A 22,260-nucleotide genomic window follows, 5' to 3' on the forward strand; every position below is an offset into this window, starting at 1 on the left:
TGACTTCGTACGTTTCTGTATCGCGAAACTTTTACCTTGTGTAGCGAACTTCCTTTTAAGAACAACCACCCAGCATGTTGAATAAGCTCATTAGAGGACAAAATGTTAATTTAAGGAAATACAAGAGGAGGGTATCAAACGGAGCATGTTTTCGGTTAGGGGATCAGTACGGAAAAAAAATAAAAGAAACAAAATGTAACGAATTATAACTTCGTAGAACGGTGTGCAATGCCATTGCAATGAGGTTGAGAGCAACGGGCAACTTACTAAGACAGATATGATCATGGAGATGTGGCCAAATTTTAAAACATAAAAACGTAAAATGTTTCACATAATGAAGTAAAGAAATTCGTTACACACATTTTGCGTGCGCATTAGCTGGTATTACCATTTCACTTCTGATCGTACATGGCGTAAAAAAGTGAATTAAAATGGGCGTCCTGTTTCTTCTTTATTACGCGTGCGGTGTTGTACAACTTCAGCAGTGTTAAATTGTTGAGGCAAAAAGTATTGTTCAAATTTTTTATGATTTGGTGATATTTATTTTGCTGCAAATATGCCATATGTTTCCAATAAATGCATTTAACATTTTCTGGATTTATGGTGGCAGCGTTTTCTGCATATTTAACGCATTCATTGTAGTTTCCTAATTTGTAGTGAGAAATAGCCAAATTGGTTAGTATCTTTTCCGTGTGCAGTAGGAGCTCCTTGGCCATTTCATCACTGGTTAAATTTGACACATTTATTTTCTTTTCCTCAAAAATTAACTTGTAAATTTTGGAAAATCGGAATATATCGAAACCTTTTATGTATTGAAGTGAAGCTGCATAGTGTAATTTTTTTTTCATAAACACATTGCCCATTTTGTTGTAAATTTTTAGGTACTCAATTTGTTCTGACATGTTCATATTCCATGGGTCTTTCTTTTTACAAATAAGTTTAACAATTGTTATTTTTAAAATGGCATCTTTTTCGTAAAAAGATTTTTCAAAGTACACATTTTTTAGGGTTCTTTTAAAGAATGAAAAATTATCCGTTTTTTTTTGTCTTTTCTGTTCATCCTTTTTTGAGATACACTCTTGTGACGAGCTATCTGCGTAAAGTGGTCTACTCAGCTGATGCTTCATCATGGTAAGTTTTTCCCTTTTTTGAATGTTTGCTACACTTTTGTAAAATTTTTTGCGCCTGACTTTTTGGAAAGAACTATAATGAAAGGGCAATTTTGTGGATTCCGCCTCATCGTGAGTTCCATCGATTAGGGACGTTTGCGAAGAGAAAAAACCTTCACAAAAACGATTCACTTGATTTTTCTTCAAGCCATCTATCAGAAAGAAGCCTTTTCCATTGTTTCGGTTGGAAATCATGCGCTGGACAAATTGTCGGTCCTTTATTTTGGATGATTTCCTCCCCGAATGGATCCTTTTTCTTAAGTGAGGGTTGTCATTTGGGGTTGACTTTTTTCTGTGGTTGTGTACGCCATTATTCCTTTGAGTATCATCTTCAACTTCACCTTTGCTATCGTGCGGGTTTTGCACTTCCTGCCCTTGACCGGTTTCCTCAAAAATTAAATGGTAACAAAACTGGTTCTCCGAAAAAATATTCCTGTTTTTTGACAAAGGAATGATTACTTCATCTCCCTCCTTTAGCCCCTTGAAGCATTCATAAAACCAGATAGGAGTCGTGAAGCATGACCCGTAGGAAAAAAGAAAAAATGCCTTTCGTTTTTTAATACTAGCATTGTTCTTCCATAAATGAATGGGCAAATGCATTCTTTTGCCTTCCCTGCTGTCCTTATCATTATTGATACTTAAATGGATTATCAACTCACAATCGGTGTCAATGATTGGTTTGTTTAGGCTTTTATTTTTTCCATCTTCGGACACGTAAAATAGTAGCTTTTCCGTTTGGTTCATGTTGATAATTGAAGAAAAATTAACCCGTTTGGACTTTTTAAAGTCCACTAATTCTATAATTAATTCTTTCTTCTGTTTGGATAATTCGTCTGTGATATGGAGATCGACTTCCTTTCCCTCTTTTGTATCACCATGATTTTGTTTCACTTGATTTGTTTCAAGGTTGGACAAGTTTGTCTCTTCCACGATGTCCTTCTGCTTGTCATCGTGGCATACATAAGTGTTACCCTTTTGCGTGTCTTTTGCATTTTTATCCTGGCCATTTGGCTGATGTTTTTCTATGTGTGTGTTTTGCGCGGATTGGTAGATGTGGAGACATTCCAAACCTTTAAGAACAATTTTGGACATTTCTTTTTTTTTCATATTTTGCAAAATTTTGAAAATCCCTCTGTACTTTAAATTATGTTCCTCCAGGGTGGTGTGAATAAATTCTCCCTTCTTTCCATCTTGTATAAAAAAATCAATGTAATCATTTTTTTTGGGCGTAACAATTCCTTTCCCTTCTCGCATGACTTCCTTTATTATGGTTTTATCATCATTCAGAATGTCGACTCGGTTATATTCCTTCAAATACACAACGTATGTACACAGTTCTTCCTCTTTTAAAAATTTATACCTTACATTGTTAATATCTTCTATGGTCAAAGATTCTGAGCACTTGTGAGGGTCTTCTCCTTTGTGTTCTTCATTTGGCGCGCTTTTTTGTGTCACATCGCTCTTTTCATCACGGTTAGTATTGTTTAATTTCCTTTTTCGCACTAGCAATTTTACATCGTTTGAACTTATTCTCATTCTTTTCAAGGTTGCCACGGTGGAATAGCTTATGTATTTTTCGACGCACTTCTGTTTAAATCTTAGGGCCTTTTTAAATTCTGTCCTGAAGTTTTCCTTCCTATCATATTTGTTCTTCTTTTCTGAGTTGCTAAATGTTTCTGCAGTGGTTAGGGGGTGTGCGTGGGTGGGTGCTAAAACGTGCTGCATATATTTTGCAACGTGTTTGTTTCCACGTTTTTCGCGTGTATATATGTGTAAGGGTAATTACTTTTAAATAGCTTTGGGGCCTGAATGATACAGACTTCATTTGGCTTCATACACTTTGCAGCAATTTCGCAAATATAGGGCAGTTTGTCTGAGAAAAAAGGGGCATTCAAGGTTCACAGAAATGAAAGAACTCCATGTTTACGATATGCACCATATAGTTTGTGACGTGTGAACATATGCAAAGCTAAATGGTAAAACATGTACAGTGAAAGGGAAACATATGGAATTCAAATTGTTTACCGTTCTTTCCTAAATATACGTTAGCACTAACGATGTTGTCCTCGGAACCTAGTTCGTAGTATATTACTAATAAAGGGGGGGTTGGTAAAAAATAAATACATCATGTGTCCTTTTCTTGCTCGTTATCTATCTGTTGCATTGTTCCATTCGCTCTGCTATTAATGTTGTCACATTTTAAAGTTTTTCCTTTTACTTTTTACTTTGTGTCCATTTCCGGGACTGTAGTAGCCCTAAAAAAAAGAAAAAAAGAACATTTTCAAATTTGGTATTCGTTTGATGTGGTGCACAAACGGGGTGAGAAAGTTCAATTTAAATGATTGCCAACTGGGAATGAAAAAACAAGTGTGCACTTTATAAATGTACACTCAAAACAGAATGAACCACAAGATGAACTAAGCAATTGTACCTCCCCCAACTGTTTGATAATTTTAAACGAAAAGGTGTCTTCACTTATTGCATAGATATCGTTCAGGTACTCGCAGGGCGCTTCATCATCGCTGTTAAAATTGTAGGCTTTTAAAAAGGGGGGAAATGAAAAATGTGCATAATTTACACGTGTAAACCCATACACATTTGCGAATCTGCGGGTGTATCTATAACCCAGACTTTGTCCAATCGCGCATGTTATTTTTTGAAAAAATTACTTGGGGCTTCCGAATCGGTAATCATTTTTTATATATTGTGAAATTTTACAAAAGGATAAGTAATAAAAATGAGATTATGTGAGTCAATATTTTTCATTTTGTTCTTAATGTTTGCAGAGAGGGACGTAAGAATGTCAGGGCGTTTGAAATTTTGCTAAAACAAATATACGCACAGACAATTGGTTTTTCCAAATTGGATGCAATTGTGTAAAAAAAAAAAAAAGAAAAAAAAAAAAGAAAAAGAGGTAAACTATAATAATGTTCACTCAACTGTGCATACGTATAATTTTATGACAAAAAAAAGTATTGTGCGTGAAGCTAGGCAGAATTACAAAATGGAATCCTGTAAAGAAAACGGAAGTGAACTGTCGACATGGTTAAAAAGGTGCATGCTTTTAGCATTCGCCACATTTAGCAAAAACTGTGCTCATGTTAGCAATTTGCCGTAGGCACAATACACATTTTTTAAAGCAGGTTAATTGAAAAGGGTTAGCACTAGGCACTGTGAAATATAAAGCAAATAGGAAGCAAAACACAAGAAATTTATAAACGTGTACGTATACCACATTTGTAAATGCAGTTCGAAAGGAAAAAAAAAAAAAAAACTAAAAACGAATTAACGAATGATGAATGCAAAAAAAGAGAATAATAGTAACGCAAAAAAAATAGGCACAAATTAACAAAAACTTTTTAATTATATGCCCATTGGAACGCGTGCAACATGGGGATTTCTACCATAGCCATCTTAGAAGCAGAAAAAAAAAGGTAAATGGATGGTGGAAATTATCAAAATAAGTGCTCATGAGTACATATATATGAAAGAATTGACGTGTACATATACACAAAATAAGGAAGAAACAAAAACAAAAAAAAAAGTAAGAAAAAGCAAAAGGGCGTAAACTTATATTTAATATGCACTTCTTCTGAATCATCCCTACACGTTAGTGTAGATCACTTTAAGCACATCCAAAATTTGATGCGCATGAATTTTTTTCACAGTTCCTTCCTTTGTTTACCCAACGTGGTGCTTTTTCAGAGCACCGATTCATCTGCGTGTGTGTATACTTCTGCTGATGCACTATTTTGTAAAAAATGCTAAATAACACAGAATTAAAGCGTGTCCAAAAGAATACTAAATTTGTGCCGAATGTTTGGCAAATCTTTGCAGATTAGTTGGCTAATATTGACCAAATTTGACGCGTTGACTCCGTTTCCTCAATTGGGTACAACTTTTAATTTTTAAGTTTACGCAGAATGGTGAAATCCTCCACCCACCTTCGGGTAACTCTTCATGACACAATGCCATTGTATACAATTCGGAATCTTCCAATTTGTCTGCTTAAATTTATTAATATATTGTTATACTTATGCGTTCACTTCGCTTATGAGACGCTGGTAGATATTTATAAAAAGTGTAGCACAGATATCGCACGTTCGGATGGCTATCTGTGATTCGAGAAATATAGACGCATTAACACATGACCCCTTTTTTTTTTTACATTATTTTATTTTTTTTTTTCTGCGTTATTCCTTTTCATCAACCCTAATTATTTGCGAAACTAAAGGCTTCGAATCGAGTTCTAAGTTTTTCCTCTTCGCCTTCACGAAAACTCTGGCAAAGGACCTGTTTTGGGCTTCCAGCTGAGTAGAAAGAAAGGAACGTATTAAATGGGCTAGGGAAATGGAAAATATGTTGCTCACATAAGATTAAGACATTATGATCACGTAAATGATTCGAAGAATAGCTGAAAATTATTTATAGTTAAATTATTGTATGTTAAGGGAAAGGGTGAAATGTGTGCAGCCAAACACGGAGGCACATAAACATGTATGACGCTACTATATATTTATGCACACAACGAACACAAGTACATTTTCCATTTTTGAGAAAATTACCGGAGAAGAGGCATCATAATGCTTGCTAAATTTTTTGTACACTTCATTGTTTAAATAAAAGATATTCCTATCATAGGCCTTATTGGTAATGTAGAGAAAGAGCCCACTGAGGCCAAGGAGCGACAGCGTTATATACTTGGTCTGCTTCTGAGTTCTGTTTTGGAAATATCTGTATACGACTTTTTTCGTGTTTTTTTTATTGTACATATTAAATTCGCTGAAAAAGTTGTTGCTGTGTTTATCGCTTGTCATTGTTGATATGTGTGCATTATTTTTTGGTGGTTTTGTGTTTGTTAGTTTTGTGTTTGGTAGATTCCCCTGGATGTTCGTGCTACGTCAGGTTCTTAAATGTGTTGATGTAGAGGTAGATGGTTACATGCGCAAGTGTTTCCCCAGTGGACGGAATTACAACATGGATAGGTATTTTTTGGATTTACGGTGTTATGCACTTTGTCACCTCTTTCTGCACATCAGTTGTCGATATAAAGAGACGGACGAACAAGGCGATGACAACGGCATCATATAACTTGGGAACTAAACAAGGACAGCGATGCGCTGGAGATATATGTCTTTCATTTTTTAAAAAAGTGTTCCCTGTGATTTTTATTATTCATTTATTCGTTTATTTTCACAAAAAATGCAGGGCAACATCGATCAAGCAGTATTAACAGAGTCAAAAAGGTACAAGGAAAAAGTTATACAATATACTGCGGGTAGGGGGGGGCTTCCTACATGTTCAGGATTTTTTGGGGAATATTTTCCCTATTGTCATATATATTATTTCTTACCCCTTAAAAAAAAAAAAAGGAACCAATTAGCTGCTACGTGCAAGGTGTTTCTTATATTCACACAGAGGGCGAAAAAAACAAAAATACCTACACAGGAATGGCGAATTGGTTATTTTTATTTTTCCTGTTTTCTTGTAATTTATGCGCTTACCGGACCATTTGTATGAAGGTTAACATGACACTTTTGCGTCCGCTTAAAATTGCGACGCGTAAATTTTTTTTCTACGCCTGAAATGCGCAGTTTTTGCTGTCAATTATGGTTACGCCTGTTGCATATTGATTTTGCCCTGGGGCGTGGAATTTGTTAACCGTTTTTAGAAATAAAATAAGGTAAATTTTGAAAATTATCGATTTTCATTTTATGTATCTTTTTGGGTCACCATGGTTGGCTGACTGATTACCAGGAAATGCACCTGTTAAATTGAGAGCGAAACTTCCTTCACATTTGGTAGGCTCCTTGTGCGCAACGCATAGTGAAATGAGCAGGGACATATTCAAAAATATGTATGTGTGCATAGGGTAGAGCATATGGTGGAGCGTGCCACGAAGAGAACAACCGCGCTACACGCACTTAGACCCTGTCAGTTACAACTTCTTTCATTATACTGATTAAATGATGATTCTCCCGCATGATACATTTTTACAGGCCGACGTGTCCACTATAAAAGAAAGGTATGTATTAATAAGTAGCAACAACTGTATGCATTTTTAAGGTATGCACAGGTATTCATTTTCTCATACAGTTATGTGTGATTATCTACTTGGTTAATCTTTCCTTAACTTGTAAAAGGCAGAAAAACATTACGTTCGTGTTTGGTTCCCATTTCGTAGCGCTTTTGTTCATGCTGCTCAACAAATTGGTAAATTGTCTTCCAATCTCTGTGGTTGTGTGCCATCATTCCAAATGTTGTATTTATTCGAAGGAGTTATTTATTTTTGTTCATTATGCGTATATGTAATAACATGTACAAATTAACGTTTGTTTTAATCTCGAACCATTTCAGGAAAACGCTACTTTTTTTTTTTTTTTTTTTTTTTTTTAAAAACTTGTGTGTATGTGCAAATATACATATGTACCAACTTGTATGCCTAAAGGATTTGTTCCAAAGAAAAAAAATTTTTTTTTAATATTTTTCTTTTTAAAATTGCTGGCATATTTTACACTTTCATTTGTTTAACGCAGATATCGCGTATGACATTATGCCGAATTATGGGGATAAAAAATACAGCACTTTTTTCCATTTTACAAGAATATTACATTTTATTTGGATTTAATTCGTGCACATAGTATGGATAGTTGTGTACATGTTTAAACTTTTCTTTTTTTAAATTTCAATGTTTTATACCTAATAGTGCATACTCACCTGTACTCTCTATCGTGAACTCATTATTTTCCATTTTGTTAATGTGTTTCCAGAATTCGTTTATTTGGAGAATTGTATATTTTACAATTCCGTCGTGGAGTAAAAATAACAAAAATTAAAAAAGTTGGCAATTTGGACAGTTGGGGGGAAATTAAAAAAGATATGTTTTTATTTTTCATCAGCTAGAATTTAAGACACATTAAATGAACCTAAAAAAAAAATGCATACAAATTTAAATGCGCCTCGTTTTTGATTTTACTTTGAACTGTATGCAGTTATCCATTTATACGTGTACAAGTGTGCGTGTGTTCATGTATGCATGTGCGCACTTGTGAGTGAGATTTATTTGTGACTGTGCGTACATGTATTTGAGCTTCCACATAGGTAGCACATTTTGCCATTTTTTTGATATAATTCATGAGCATACCTAATTTCACGCCTCTTGTTTTTTTTCCGTGCCTGTGTGCTTTACCTTTGCTGCGTTTCTGGAGAAACAGCATATTCCAGACCAGGAGAAAACAAATAAAGTTACACCCTTTTGCATACGTTTGTAATCCTGTGTGTGACTAGTCTGAAAAAAACGGAATTAGGAGAATAAGTCCGAAAATGTCAAAATCGATCGTAGAAGGCAAATTTTACGAACATATATTTACCCATTTGTGAAGTAGTGATTTTGTGTTTTGTTCTGTGATAGAACAACGGGCGTTCCTTCTCTGCATGCACATATTTTTAGAGAAAATGACGTCTTTACACTTTATAAATTTTTCCATGGGAAGGAAAGGAGTTCACCACGAGATGTAAAGCAATTGCTTGAGGTCTTTTGTGTTACTATATTTCGCGTGGTTTGCTTTTTCGATTTACATCCTTTCCTTTTTTTTTTTTGTCTTTTTTTTTTTTTTTTCGTTTTCACTTGCACCCCCGTTTGGAGTCCATATTTGACAAATCCCCATGGGAGAACACATTTGTAGATTCAATGGCAACACGAACGTTGCGGCTACGCGGGTGACAATGCTCTATCAAAAATTATTTAACCACGAAAAATCAGTCAAAAACAGAAATCGAATTTTTTTGAATTTTTTCATAAAAATAATAATTTTCCTCTTATGCATACTATTTGTGCTGCTGAAGAATAAAGATAATGTAGGCCAAATATGTGAGAGTCTGCCTATGGAAGGAGTGTGCCCCATGGGGTTATTTCCTGTGGGAGGCAACGACAAAAACAGTGATTTGAGTATAAGCAATGTGAGAAAAAAACAAGGGGATAATACAATATTTTCAGGTGAACAACATATCAATATTACAGCTACCCATGATGATGTATCCCGTTTAAACGTGTTTGAAGATGTGTACAACCTTTTTTGCAGAGCAAATTTTGTTAACGAAAAGTATTTGGTGCTGTTGGGGTGTTCTGGTAAGAGGGCGACATACAGGGGAAGGGAGCACATTTCCAGAATTTTGCGTGAAAGGGTGAGCAGGAATGCGTATTATGATAATGGAAAGGACAATACAAAATCGAGTAAGTACGGACGGGGCGAAAGCGAAGGTGAGAACGAAGGTAACGATCACGAACAGAGGAACCAACTGCCGTCTGCGTCGGATGAGGTATCCGAAGGAATGGTTTTCTTCTGTTTTATCTTCATCTCGGCGACTATGCTGCAATTTATCCTTTCCAAAATAAACAAACTGAACATCCCTGTATCCGTAATATGGTTTCTATATGGAATGTGCACCTATGTGATAGCAAAAAATTTCAACATGTTTGAAGAGAATGCTTTACATAAGTCTGTCATCAATGCGAGGAACATCGACTCATCAGTTCTTTACTTTGTTCTGTTGCCAATTTTGCTATATGAAGCCACACAGGACATAAATTATTACGCCTTTAAGAATTTTATATATGGTGGAATAGGATTAGCAGTAATAGGGGTAGCATTACAAGTAGGTATACTTGGTATTTTGTTTTACTATACCTTTATGTATAGGCAAGAGCAGTCCCCTCTAAGTAGCAGTTTTTTGTTGGCCTCCATCTTATCATCAACCGATCCCGTGGCAGTCCTTTCCATTTTGTCAGTAGTGGATGCTCCCTCAAAAATAAGTTCCATGTTTCATGTGGAGTCTTTAATAAATGACGGAAGTTCTGTCTTACTATTTCAGTTTTTTTTTTATTTAACTATTGGGTATAAGGCCAACGCATCTCAGTACGTGATTCTCTTTGTTAAGTTATTATTTTTAAGCCCCGTATTTGGCATAGCAATGGCTATGTTGACATTTGCTTGGATAAATTTGTATAGAAAATATTATTACAATCAGTGTCTGGCCACGATAACTATGTGTTACGTGTGTTACTTTGTGTCTGAGTATTATTTTAATTTGTCTGGCCCCCTGGCAATCGTGTGTTATGGTTTATTTATTAACGCATATGGCCATATTGCCCTGGACGAAGTGGCACAGAGAAAGCACAAAGAAATTGTGGAGCTTCTGGCCCTCATGGGAAACTCCAGCATTTTCATCATATCCGGAATAGTGTCGTTTGGGATGATGGAAAATGTTTTCAAGGACAACTTGTATTTTTTCATGTACATTGTATTGACATATATTTATTTAGTATTGGCAAGGACCATAATGATATTGATATTTACTCCATTTTTGTCAAGAATTGGATATCCTATAAATTGGAAGGAAATATTGCTCCTAATTTGGGGAGGACTACGTGGCGGTATTGTACTAGTGCTAGGGTTACGGATAGAAGCAGAAAATAAAATTAACGACAAACTGACGAAGGAGTTAGCTTACTACATTAGTGGTAGTGTATTACTCATACTGACGATTCAGGGCTTGACTTTTGAGTGTTTGTATAAAGTTTTAAACATTTATCCGCCCAATCCTTTTAGAATTGTTTATTTGGAGAAGGTACTAAAAATGATTGATTACAATTTTTATATTAGGAAGAAGAATTTGAAAAATTACTGGCTCTTTAAAGGAACAAACATTCTCCACTTTTCGAACAAAATTGTCCCTGAATTGTACTGGAGGAAAATGAACAAATATGGAGAGTTCGATTTGAGGTTGCCAGATATTTATGCTTGTCTACAGGATATAAGCTCGTGTGATATTTCTTGTTGGGAACGTGCTTACGATTCGCAGACAGTGATCGAAAGTTTCGATGATGTGTCTTCAAATGGGAAAGGAAGCTTTCCTATAAAGAACGGCAATAAGATAAGTCCAGGCGTGGAGAAAAAAAAAAGTGATAATAAAAACTCAGCTGGTTCTTCCATGGGTAAGAGAATTCTACAAAAAAATGAATTGTCTAGTATTACAAATAATGCCGTCCTCAATGAGAAAGGAACATCTAACGATAAGAATGTGCACATTAATAGAGGAGAAGAAAATCAAAATTTCATGAAGAACAAGAAGAGTATATACGAAGAGGTGAAATGGAAAAATAGCAATTTTACGGACATAGAATATGAAGATAACAGTGATGAATACAGCTACATAAATAACGATGATAGTAATAGCAGGAAGAAGAAAAAAAGGGAAAAAATAAAAATGAGAAACAGTACCAGCAGAAGGCAGCAAGCAAGGGGATTTATGTCCAGAGGAAAAACAAGCTTTGATAATTCTTCTTACAAAGGAGAAATGAGAATAAATGTCATCCGAAATAACGAGAACTACTTTAGTAGTAATGATGAAGACGAACATAATTACACAAATGTAAACTATTCCCTATCCTCCAAAAATTTGGATAAGCTCAGTCACCATCTGCATGAGCTGTCTGATAACGAATCATCCTACACAGATAAGGTGTGTGAAAACAGTAAAATAAAAAATTTGAATGCTTTTAACTATGACAAAATTTCCATAAAAACGTATGACCGCCTTATAAACAAAATGAATTACCGAGAATTCAAAAGAACCAGAACGGAGAAAGAAAACTTTACTGTCATCGATAGCATTGTTGATAACAAGAACGAGGAGACTTTCAATCCGAAGTACAATTTGAGGCTAATCGAGCACGCTACTCATTTACCCAAAACCTTGAGTGACAATTTGCTCGTTAAGAGCAGTTTGGAAAATGATAATGCCAGTAATGTAGAAGCGAAGAATGGTGATGCAGATTCCAGCGAAAAGGAAAAGAAGAAGCAACAAAACTTGTTAAATATTGTGCACGACCAAGCTGCGGTGAAGGAGGGAGACGTGGGCAAAGAAACGGATTCGGTGAAACAATCTGATGTAGGAAAAAACCCAGGCACAGAAAAACAATGTGTGCATCAGGAAAGCATCCCTGGGGAGGAGCACATAATAAAAAATATAAACTATGATAACATCACCAAGAAGGACGAAAAGTTGCTACACAACTTCAAAGATCTGAAAATTATCGCAGAGGGTACTAATGAGGACACACCGAGGGTAACTAATGTAGATGAAGGAGACAACGAGTTGCTGATGAGTGACAATTTTATTATAAAAATTCAGAAGGAAAAATCACATGAATGTAAGGAGGATCATGAGGAGGATAGTGAGAAGGGGAAAAGGGGAGAAGGCCGTGAAAATGATTTACAAGAAAAAGACGATGATGCAGAAGAGAAAGTGCTAGAAAACTGCATCACTTGTGTGACAAATGAAGAGGGAAATGTGGTGGATGATATCCTAAATTATGACGGTAGTGGAAACAAAAATAACGAATCTAATTTTGAGGAATATTTAACATATAAAAATCTGTTCGCTCTGGATAGCGATGGGAAGAAAATATCGTCCTTCTTTAACAAGAACTATGATAAGAAGAGTTGTCTAGACTTGGGGGTGAAAAATCCATCAGAGCTAAACATTTCCACCAAGGGAACTAACAGTAAGACTTTAATGTTAATGAACAAAGAAATTGAAAGAAGGAGGGATATGAAAAATGTTAATAAATCGAGGTGCACTTCATGCACAGGTGTATTTGATTTCAACATATCTGCGCGAATAAGAAGGGATAGTAATCGAAGCCCGTTAAAGGCGAAGGGCAGTAAAGGGGAAAAACGTAGAAGAGGCCATAACCATAATTGCAATGATGGTGATAATGAAGTCTTCAACAATGGAGATAGCCAAAATGTACAGATAAATCGAACTAACTCCATCATCAAAGCAGGCAATGATAACACCGTCAGTAATAATAACAACAGTAATGGAGATTTCCTTGAGGGAGGAAAAGGAATCCCCAAATTGCAACGAAACAACACGGCGGACTTCACTGCAAGGAGGTATGACACAGATCAGACTATAAATATCGAATGCATAGAAGATGTGTGTCAGAAGAAGCATGTTGCTACTTTTTACAGCTTTTTAAAAAGACCCAAAATGAAAATAAAAAATAAATTATTCAGCGAAATAAGAAGGGCAAGAAGCCACGAAAGTTACGGTAATAGTAAAGATAAGTCTGGGAAGTCTAAGGATGATGTTTTTTACAGCTCCTTCAAAAAAAAAATTGTTCGAAAAGAAAGAGAAGGAGAACTGTACATCATGATATTTAATACTTGCAGGGAATTATATAAAAAGTTGTACGTAAACGGCTTCATTTCTGGGGAATGTCTATTAACACTTACGTCGATTCTAGATTTGTCTGCCGATTTTGCCTTGAGAAAGGTACGAATGAACCCAATTAAAGCATGGGCCGATGCTTTTGATAAGAGCAAGAACAAAAGTAGCAACAAAAGGAGAAGGAGCATTGACCACAGAAATGGGTTTGAATATGAATTTAACGTGCTGTTATCAAAATTAAAAATTAATACAACACATTCATTTTGTTTCTCGCCCAAAGTGGTAAATATATTTCTTGTGTATGAACACTGCATGAAGGATTTGCAGATTATTCTCTCCTATGTGGACGTGCACCAGTGCACATTGGATAAGGGGGGAATTACTATGAAGTTACTTCTGGGGAAAAACTTGCTCAAAAGCTACTACAGAAATATAGAGCTCGCCAAGAGCCTCATACCGCACCTGGTTAATAAGTACAAGGACGTCGTGAAGTACTGCCTCATTAAGATAGGCGCGGACATGCTTATGCATTTGAAGAAGACGGTAATTGCGAGCGGTGTGCAGAGTGGGCGCGTTGGGCGTAGTGAGTGTAGTGAGCGACGGTGCTTGCGGAAGCGTTCCCATATATTGGGGCGTGATTTTGCATCGGTTTTAGCATAATCATGGTACTATTTTAGCGCAACTTTCAGCATGGACGGAATGCTCACCCGACATTTCTGTGCGCCTGCCACCTGTTTATTATCGGTTGACCTGTGCCGCACCACGAATGTGTTCATCATTTGCGTTGCTCTGCATATGTCGCATTAGTCGCTTAACGGAGTAGCACCACCCTAAATCGATTCCAATGGATTATACATGTATCATTCACCTGCCTCTTTACAGATTGTTAATGAGCAAGCTGCTAACGGATTGTTACTAACCCAGGACAACGAAAAATTGAATGGCATTTTCGATGAGCAGCAAATCAAAATTAATAGATATAGGCCATATTTGCATTATTTTTTAAAAAAGAACATGTTTAAGATGATTATAAAGTAGGGAGAAGGGTGGCTTTTCCTTATGGAAATGCATTAACGGCGAGTATCATGCCATAGGCAAGTCCTCTTAATATTTTATTAGTTTGCTACATTACCCGTGATCCCCTTATTTTTTTTTTTTTTGGGGGGGGGGGTGTACATTGTAAAATTGACCTTTTACCTTGTGTGCTCTTGCGCCATAGCAGAATGTCCTGCGCAGAAGACACTGCATTTGTTAGAACATATGCATACGTACTGTGAACATTTTCAATGCTGCTACGATTCATATCACGTAGGTACAAGAAAGGTAAAGCGAGCGAACGAGAAGGTGACGCCACGTGGCTAGAGATGTGTATATATAAAATGATCACAATGTGTGAATACATTATTCGATCCGTTTCTTTTTCGTCTTTCTATTTTTTTTTTTTTTTTTGTGCTTCATGCCATTTATACTTATGAATGATGTATTTACCGTGCACGTTTTATATGAATCTTATTTGAAAGTGTAATACCTGCACCCGCTCCTTTCCGTCCCCTTATAACGTGCACACGTATGTGTGTACATTATACACGAACGTGTGTGATTCGTGTGCACGCAAAAATATTTTTAAGAGCAGACTTTACTTTTTGTGCTCGATTGATATCTTTTTTTCTTTTTTTGTGTAGTTTCAATTTTAACAAATGTTTAACAAAAACAAATAATTTTTTGTATTTTTAAGGTTAAGCGTTTTTTATATTTATTATTAACAACACTTTTTAATGATTTTCACTTTAATATACCTTTTGCATTTTAACTGTATGCTCTATCTCTCTGTCTATATATATGCACAACTGATACTATACAGTTGCTGTTTTCGATGCGGTAAGGTTTAAATACGCGTATATGCATTAGGTACGTACACATATGTACACGTATATTATATAGCCATTGGCATAGCGCACATTTACGTGAGTAAAGGCCCGTGCGAGCTTATTAACGTACGCAAAGGTACTTTCTCCGTTGAGTCCCTTTTTCTACATTTTTCACACAATGCGTGTAAAAAGAGGCCTCACAGTTGGCGTTAAATTATTTAAGCTTTTACCCATTTTATGAATTTCTTTTTTCTGTTTTTTGTGCCCACTGTGGAATGACCTTGAAAAACAATGGAGTGCAATTTACGAGTGCACATACGGGATTATGAAAGACATACGATGAAATGGAAGGGCGGTAAAAAGGAAGAAATTGGAGCGGTGGAAAACGAACCATTGGGCGAACGATTCAATCACGCGAACAGAGTCCCTGTGTAATTATTATCAATGTTGTTCAAGCGATAATTCATAGGTGTACGCACAGTGTCATATGCACATGTACAAATACGTGTGCCTACTTATGTACGTACTCATAAATATTACTTATATGTGCCCCCGCATACGCCTTGGTTAATGGAATAGGGGGGCACGAGGAAATATACCACGAACTGATTGTGTAGGTTGACAAAGAAGCGCACAAGGTACTCACGTACGTAGGTGTATATATATAAATATGAAAGTACGTATGCATATACGTACATTTGATATACATAAGCGTCACTGCTTTGTGATCGCTTGAAAGGGAATATGGTGAACCTTATTATGTCAATGGAAAATCATTTTTAGCGTACCCTACATTTTGTTGTGATATGATTTAAAACGATGTAAATTGTTCGACGTAAAAGGGAGCAGTACGGCAAATACATAAAGAGCAGGAATAAAAAAAGAGTACCCTCTCAATCGATTGAGATGAAATGAAATGCGTACGAATGAGCACAATGCTTATATCATTTTGTATGATAATGGTTCATATGTATGTTCGCATATGACCATACATGTTTGTACAAATCATATTATTATACTTATTATGCATGCACTTGCGTACATACCAAAATTACGTTTCTTATAAATTGTCACAAAGGCGGGAAAAAACAAAAACAGGAAATAAAAAAATAAAGGAGTTTATAAAATTATTGAAATGTAGAATTGCAAATTGCAGAACCAAAGGGGGTTGGTAAGAGCTTTTTTTTATCCGTTTTAAAAAAAAAAAAAAAAAAAAAAAAAAAAAAAGGAAACGAAAAAAAAACATATGGAATATAGTATATAGCATAATACAGCATGTACGTGGCGTACGAACGCAAAGCAGATAAGTACATATATATAATTTTTTATTAAGCACAAATTGCGAAGGCCACAAAAGGAGCACCACTTCATAATTATACAGTAATACCGTAAAATGCGTACCTGAAAAATATATAAAAAATTCTGCATTTTACGTCAATTTTAAAAGCCAAAAAAAATTTAAAAAAAAAAAAGAAAAGAACGCATATGGAAATAGCAATTTATACATGTTGAACGAACATGAAAATATACATACATGTACATACAAACATATACATACCTATACACGTATTTTACATATATTTATGTTATTATATACGCACGTTCGTAAATGCCAAACAATATTTGCCGTGATTACAAACAGCATTTTATGCTTATATGCATAATTACGCATGAATATACAAGTTGATGAATGAGAAGTTAACCAATTTAAATTCATTTGTTTCGAGGAGATGAAGGAACAAAATGAAAACGAAAGGGGAAACAAAGCGAAATGAAATGTAACAGCACGTATAATACATTTTTAACATAAAAGTATAAAAAGCAAACGGGAAAATAAGAAGGAACAAAGCAAAGAACGAGGAAAAGAGTACGAAATATTACAATCCCGGAAGGAGTAGTAAAGCGCGAGATCAAGCGTTAAAGGGAAAACCAACGAGAAAACTGAAGAGCGGAAGAAACAAACATTTGAAAGCGAATGATGTGATCCAAGCGGGGGAGCCAAACGAACCTGCTTAGTGAATCACTGCGCAAAAATAGAAAATCACCCAGTTTGTTTTCCCGTTCTTTATTCCCTTTTTTTTTTTTTTTTTTTTTTTTGTACAAAAAGAAAAAACTTGAAGAGTTAATGTTAATGTTCCCGTTATAAATAAAATGAAAATACTCCTATCATCAGATGAAGTTAATTTGATTGTTTATCGCTATTTAGTAGAGAACGGATTTATCCATGCTGCCTACGCTTTTTTTAATGAAGCAAATATATCGAAGAATTCGTACTATATAAGTCATGATGAAAAGCTGCCATGCCATGCCTTGGTAACCTTCTTGCAGAAGGCACTGGTATTTATATTTATAGAGTACCATACCGAATATAACAATGCGAGAATTTCCTGTAGGGAACCCTTTTCCCTTTTCAGAAGACATGAATGTTGTACTGAGGCACAGGATTTATCAGAGGAACAGGAAAACAAAACAGAAATTCTGGAGAATGAGAAAAACACCAGCAATAATTTAAACATATGCACCTCGAGTAGCAAAACGATTGGCAATAATAATAATAATAAAAGTTATTTGCCTAACGGTGTCAGCTTGAGTGACTTGAAAAATGATCCTTGCATTAACAATGTTAATGACCATGACCCCAAAGGTGCTAATGCTAAGAAGAATGCTGTTAGCAAGAAAGGTGGTGCGAAGGCTGACAAGGAGGAGGAAAACGGGAAAGCCAATGAGGATAGCAACAAAAATGTGAACCAAGTTGGTGATGGGAATGGTAAAGACACCAATAACAACAGTAACAATAACACAAATGATAATAATGCCACGAAGGCGAAAACGAACTCGAAGCCCAGCATTTACAGGAGCAGCTTTTCAAACTTTGCCTCTTTAAACTATAACGACAGCAATATATCTTTTAAGGATATCAAGAGGAATTACGCGAACATTTTCGCGCAAGGAAAAAAGTCCAAGAAAAGCTCTTCAAGTAAGAAGAATAATAGCAGTAACAACAGCAGCAGTAATAAAGTCAACAACGACAAGAACAGTGAGGCAGCCAGCGGTCATAACAACAATGCTGGGGGAAGTAGTAAAAAAAACGGCACTGCCGCTAGTAGCAATAAAACAGAGGAAAAGGAATCCAAGGAGAAATACGAACCGGATGATATCAGCAGTAGTGGCAATCAAAGAAAGAAATCAAAAGTTATGAAAATTGTAAGTACATCCAGTAAGGCGAATGAAGATCAGAACGGCAAATGTAACAACATCAGTGATAGCATCCTTTCCGATGATAAAGGAAAGGAGCATAATGACGTATCCTATATGAAGGAGGATAACGTTCAACCTAATAAGCAAAATAATGCAAAGAAGGACAATAACGTAAATAACAACATTAAAAAAAATAATGTAAACACATCAAGTGGTAAGGGAACAAGCCTGATCAATAATAACAACCATAGCAATGGGAAGAAAAAGGAGTTAAGTGGTGGGAGCGCAGGTCAAAATAGCAGTTCCTCAAATAATAAAAAGAAAAAAATGATAAAAGAAAGTACATCCACTAATTCAACAAACAATAGCAAGAAAACGATAAAAAATTCATTAAAAAAGGAGAAAAATGAAAAGGTTAATAAGAGCGTTACATCAAAACAGAAAAAAAATAACAGACAAGACGAAGACGATGAGGATGGCGATGATGAAGTGTCTGATGAAAATTCAGAAGAGGATTCCGAATTTTCCAATGACAATCAAGATTATAATAATGAAAATGTTTGCAATGCCCCTTTGAAGGGCAGCACCAATAATTCTGCGCACACGAGGGATAATCCCTCAAGCAGTTCTATTAACAATAACGTAACTGTGGACGATAAAACGAATGATGATACGTATGTCAATTTTAAGAAAAGTAGCAGTACGAATGTCATTTCGAATAGTTCTTCACAGAATTCTACCATCGACGGGGCTAAAAATGAAATCAATAACTCCCATATAACGCATTATGATGGAAATATACAGGACTATGCATTAGCGAGTGAAAAATCTTTGAATGGGAATCATTCAAAGGATAAAGCTATGCTAAAGGGGGAATGTGATCCTCCCGAGGTGGAAGCAAAAGAAGGCATTAATTCAAATAAAAATGAATTTAATTTCAGTTTTGCAAATTTTCTAAATAAGAAAATAAGTTCTATTTTTAATAGCAGCTGCGATAATGATGCATTAAATGGGGATAGTCATAATACGGATAGAAATAACGAAAGTTGCAAGGGTAATAGCAACGACAGCACTGTAAAGGATGGCTCGAACAACGAACAGGTCCTGCCGCACGATGAGGAAGATCCTCCACCAAGTGAACCGTACGAAAGCGTCAACAATAGTAAAGACCGGTACAACAAATTTAGCCAAAAGAGCAAGCTGATAAAGGCTGAATATATGGAGGCTAAGTACGAAAAGGAACATCTCGCAAGAGAACAAACGAACCAGGCGGAAGATGCAGCAGGGGCAACAGGGGATGTGGGGGCACCTGCGAGGAAACAAAAAAGACCATACGATTACAACAGTGATATGAAAGTCCAAGGGGGAGGAGATTCACACCAAATCGAAGGACACGAAAATGATAAAATATGTGTAGAGGAAAAAAAAAGAAAGAAGTATTCCATTTATGAAGAAAATTATAAGAACGAAGTGAACAAAGAATTTTTTAAAAAACTAACGCAGACATCGGCAATGAAGGGGGATAACAAATGTAAAGGGAATGGTGCAGTGGGTATGAAGGAGGAAAAGGAAGATGGACATGGTAGGGGAGTAGAACAAGAGGGAGTGGACGGTGAATTGGGAGGAGCCGAAAGTGGTGACCTGCAGCACCATGGGGATGATGGAAATGCGGAATTGGTTAAGGCAAAAGTAAGTGGACATAATGAAATATCGTTTAATAAATTTGGTAAAAATTATTATAATAGAAGCCCTAGTACTGCCAACGGGGATGACCACGAAGCGTATGATATGATGGATAAAAGTCCACTTGGAGAGGAGAATTTTTTAATAACAAACGAAAAGCAAAACAGTACGCATGTGCACACTGCGGTGGAGGTAGATGAAGAAAGGACCAAAAATTGAATATATTTAACGGAGCTTTGTGCGGAAGAAAAGAAAGTTGGACTGAAGTACGTGGATTATTAGTATATTTGACGCATTATAAACGCTAGCCCATGTGCTAATAAAAATGGAAAGGAGTTATAATAACAATCCTTTTGGTGAATATAATTAAGACAAGAACAAAAAAAACATGGTGATGTATGATGCTGTGCCCCAAATGCACTGTTAACGCAAAGGAGAGAAGAACTATCCACTCAGAAGAAAACTAATATTTGATTAATTAAAAGACGTATATATATATTTGCTAGTATGTGTACTACACATATATATATATGCAGAATTTTTTTTTGCCATCAGGCACTAAAAATTTTTTTCTGTAAAAGCTCAACATATTAAATTACAATATTATTATTCTGAAGAAATAACTAAAGAGATAATAATTTTTTACACAATCAGTTTTTATCATTCAAAAATTGAGCAGAATTTCCTATTTGAGTGCTTTTTCATTCCCCTTTTTTTTTTTTTTTTTTTTACCTATCATTTGTATTTATTCAGAATTAAATATTATTGTAATGTATTAAAATGGAAGGAAAGAAAAAAATAATAATGAATGATATAAAATCATCACGTATACATATCCTGCGAAATCGCAGACCATATATGTATATAAATATATGTTAGGACACAAGCTACTAATTGTAATTAAAAGAGTGTATTTATAACAGTAAAAAAATAAATGTTAATTTCTCTCTTCCACTTTTTTTTTTTTTTTTTTTTTTGTTTCATAAAAATGTATAAACATGATAATGTAATATATTTTTTTTTTTACATATAACGATGTATAATGGTAAAAAGTGGAAGAATGTGCATTGTGTTTTTATGTCCATTTTTACAAAAAAATAAATGAAGCATATGGTTAATCATTTGATGTTTTTTCACACATGGCGTGGAAGTCTCAAAGGAGGAACAAGAAGAAGAGAAAAAGATAAAGGAGGGGAATCAGAAAACGCAGAAAAACAAGCGCTTTTTGAAGCATAAAATGGGCTTTCAGTCAGCTATGAAGTACAGCTTGAGCAATTGTTTTACCGCTATTCGCAACTGTGGAGAACGTTTCCTCCTTTGTTTTTGTTCCCATGAAGTTGTAAAAAAGGAAGAGAAGTATATACATTTTACGGAGTCAAAGTTATGCTTGGTAAAAATGCAGAAGCGCGTATAATTGTGTCCAACCGTTTGCTGCACCTATGTAATGTTTTGTAGAAACAAATGAAGCAAAGGAGTAGGACAATAACTCAGAATGCCGGAAAGATTATGTGGTAGCGTCTGCAGCACATGATGCAGGATTTGCAGAAGATGCTGTGAAGCGTTCAGTGTACTGTTGAATGAATGCGGCGCATTGGGGGGATTATGCTTCCAAGCGCATTTTTGCAAGTGAAAGAAAAAGAAGAAGAATAGCAACAAGAACAAAACAATGTGAACAAGATAACGAAAGGAGAACGAATTAGCTGTTCAACATAGATGGATTGCCCCAGCCCTCTTAAACATTACTGCAAGAACAGAAATAAATAAATAAATAAACGAAATTGTATATCACCTCATATAATACTTTAACTCACCGTGTTAAAATTAATAAACAGAAATGCTTCTACACTTTGTAATATTTTTTCAGCTATAAGGGGAGAACTTGCGCAAAGTAGTATGTTTCACGTATTGAATGTAATATGTGTTACATTATGTGAAATGTTTAATAACACTTGTTAATGTTCTCCTTTTTTTAGTTTTTATTTAATAAGTTGTTAAATTTTAATCTGTTTCGTTTATTTTTTTTTTTTTGATAATTGCATATCGCTTCCTTCTTCCATCCATCCATCCATCCATCCTTCTTTTTTTTTTTTTTTTTTTTTTTTTTT

At 35.4% G+C, this 22,260-nt stretch overlaps 4 protein-coding genes across 4 annotated transcripts; 2 read left to right on the forward strand and 2 right to left on the reverse strand.

The window, feature by feature from the left end:
* Nucleotides 1–392: 392 nt before the first annotated feature.
* AK88_00285 (uncharacterized protein) lies at nt 393–3,863 on the reverse strand (the record flags this gene model as incomplete). The annotated part of the gene is made up of 6 exons (XM_012477936.1): nt 393–2,845; nt 2,956–3,042; nt 3,195–3,260; nt 3,388–3,424; nt 3,601–3,707; nt 3,839–3,863. The coding sequence occupies 6 exons, from the start codon at nt 3,861–3,863 to the stop codon at nt 393–395; spliced, it is 2,775 nt and encodes a 924-aa protein (XP_012333359.1).
* A 1,499-nt stretch (nt 3,864–5,362) lies between these two features.
* Nucleotides 5,363–5,986, reverse strand: AK88_00286 (uncharacterized protein; the record flags this gene model as incomplete). Its single annotated transcript, XM_012477937.1, has 2 exons — nt 5,363–5,479; nt 5,735–5,986. The coding sequence occupies 2 exons, from the start codon at nt 5,984–5,986 to the stop codon at nt 5,363–5,365; spliced, it is 369 nt and encodes a 122-aa protein (XP_012333360.1).
* Nucleotides 5,987–8,894: 2,908 nt separating this feature from the next.
* On the forward strand, nt 8,895–14,444 carry AK88_00287 (uncharacterized protein; the record flags this gene model as incomplete). The annotated part of the gene is made up of 2 exons (XM_012477938.1): nt 8,895–13,949; nt 14,289–14,444. 2 exons carry the CDS (start codon nt 8,895–8,897, stop codon nt 14,442–14,444), a joined length of 5,211 nt encoding a protein of 1,736 aa, XP_012333361.1.
* Nucleotides 14,445–17,425: 2,981 nt separating this feature from the next.
* AK88_00288 (uncharacterized protein) lies at nt 17,426–20,374 on the forward strand (the record flags this gene model as incomplete). The annotated part of the gene is made up of 1 exon (XM_012477939.1): nt 17,426–20,374. The coding sequence occupies one exon, from the start codon at nt 17,426–17,428 to the stop codon at nt 20,372–20,374; it is 2,949 nt and encodes a 982-aa protein (XP_012333362.1).
* Nucleotides 20,375–22,260: the final 1,886 nt, after the last annotated feature.

Source organism: Plasmodium fragile, assembly GCF_000956335.1.
Source record: "Plasmodium fragile strain nilgiri unplaced genomic scaffold supercont1.2, whole genome shotgun sequence".
NCBI classification, from domain to species: Eukaryota; Apicomplexa; class Aconoidasida; order Haemosporida; family Plasmodiidae; genus Plasmodium; species Plasmodium fragile.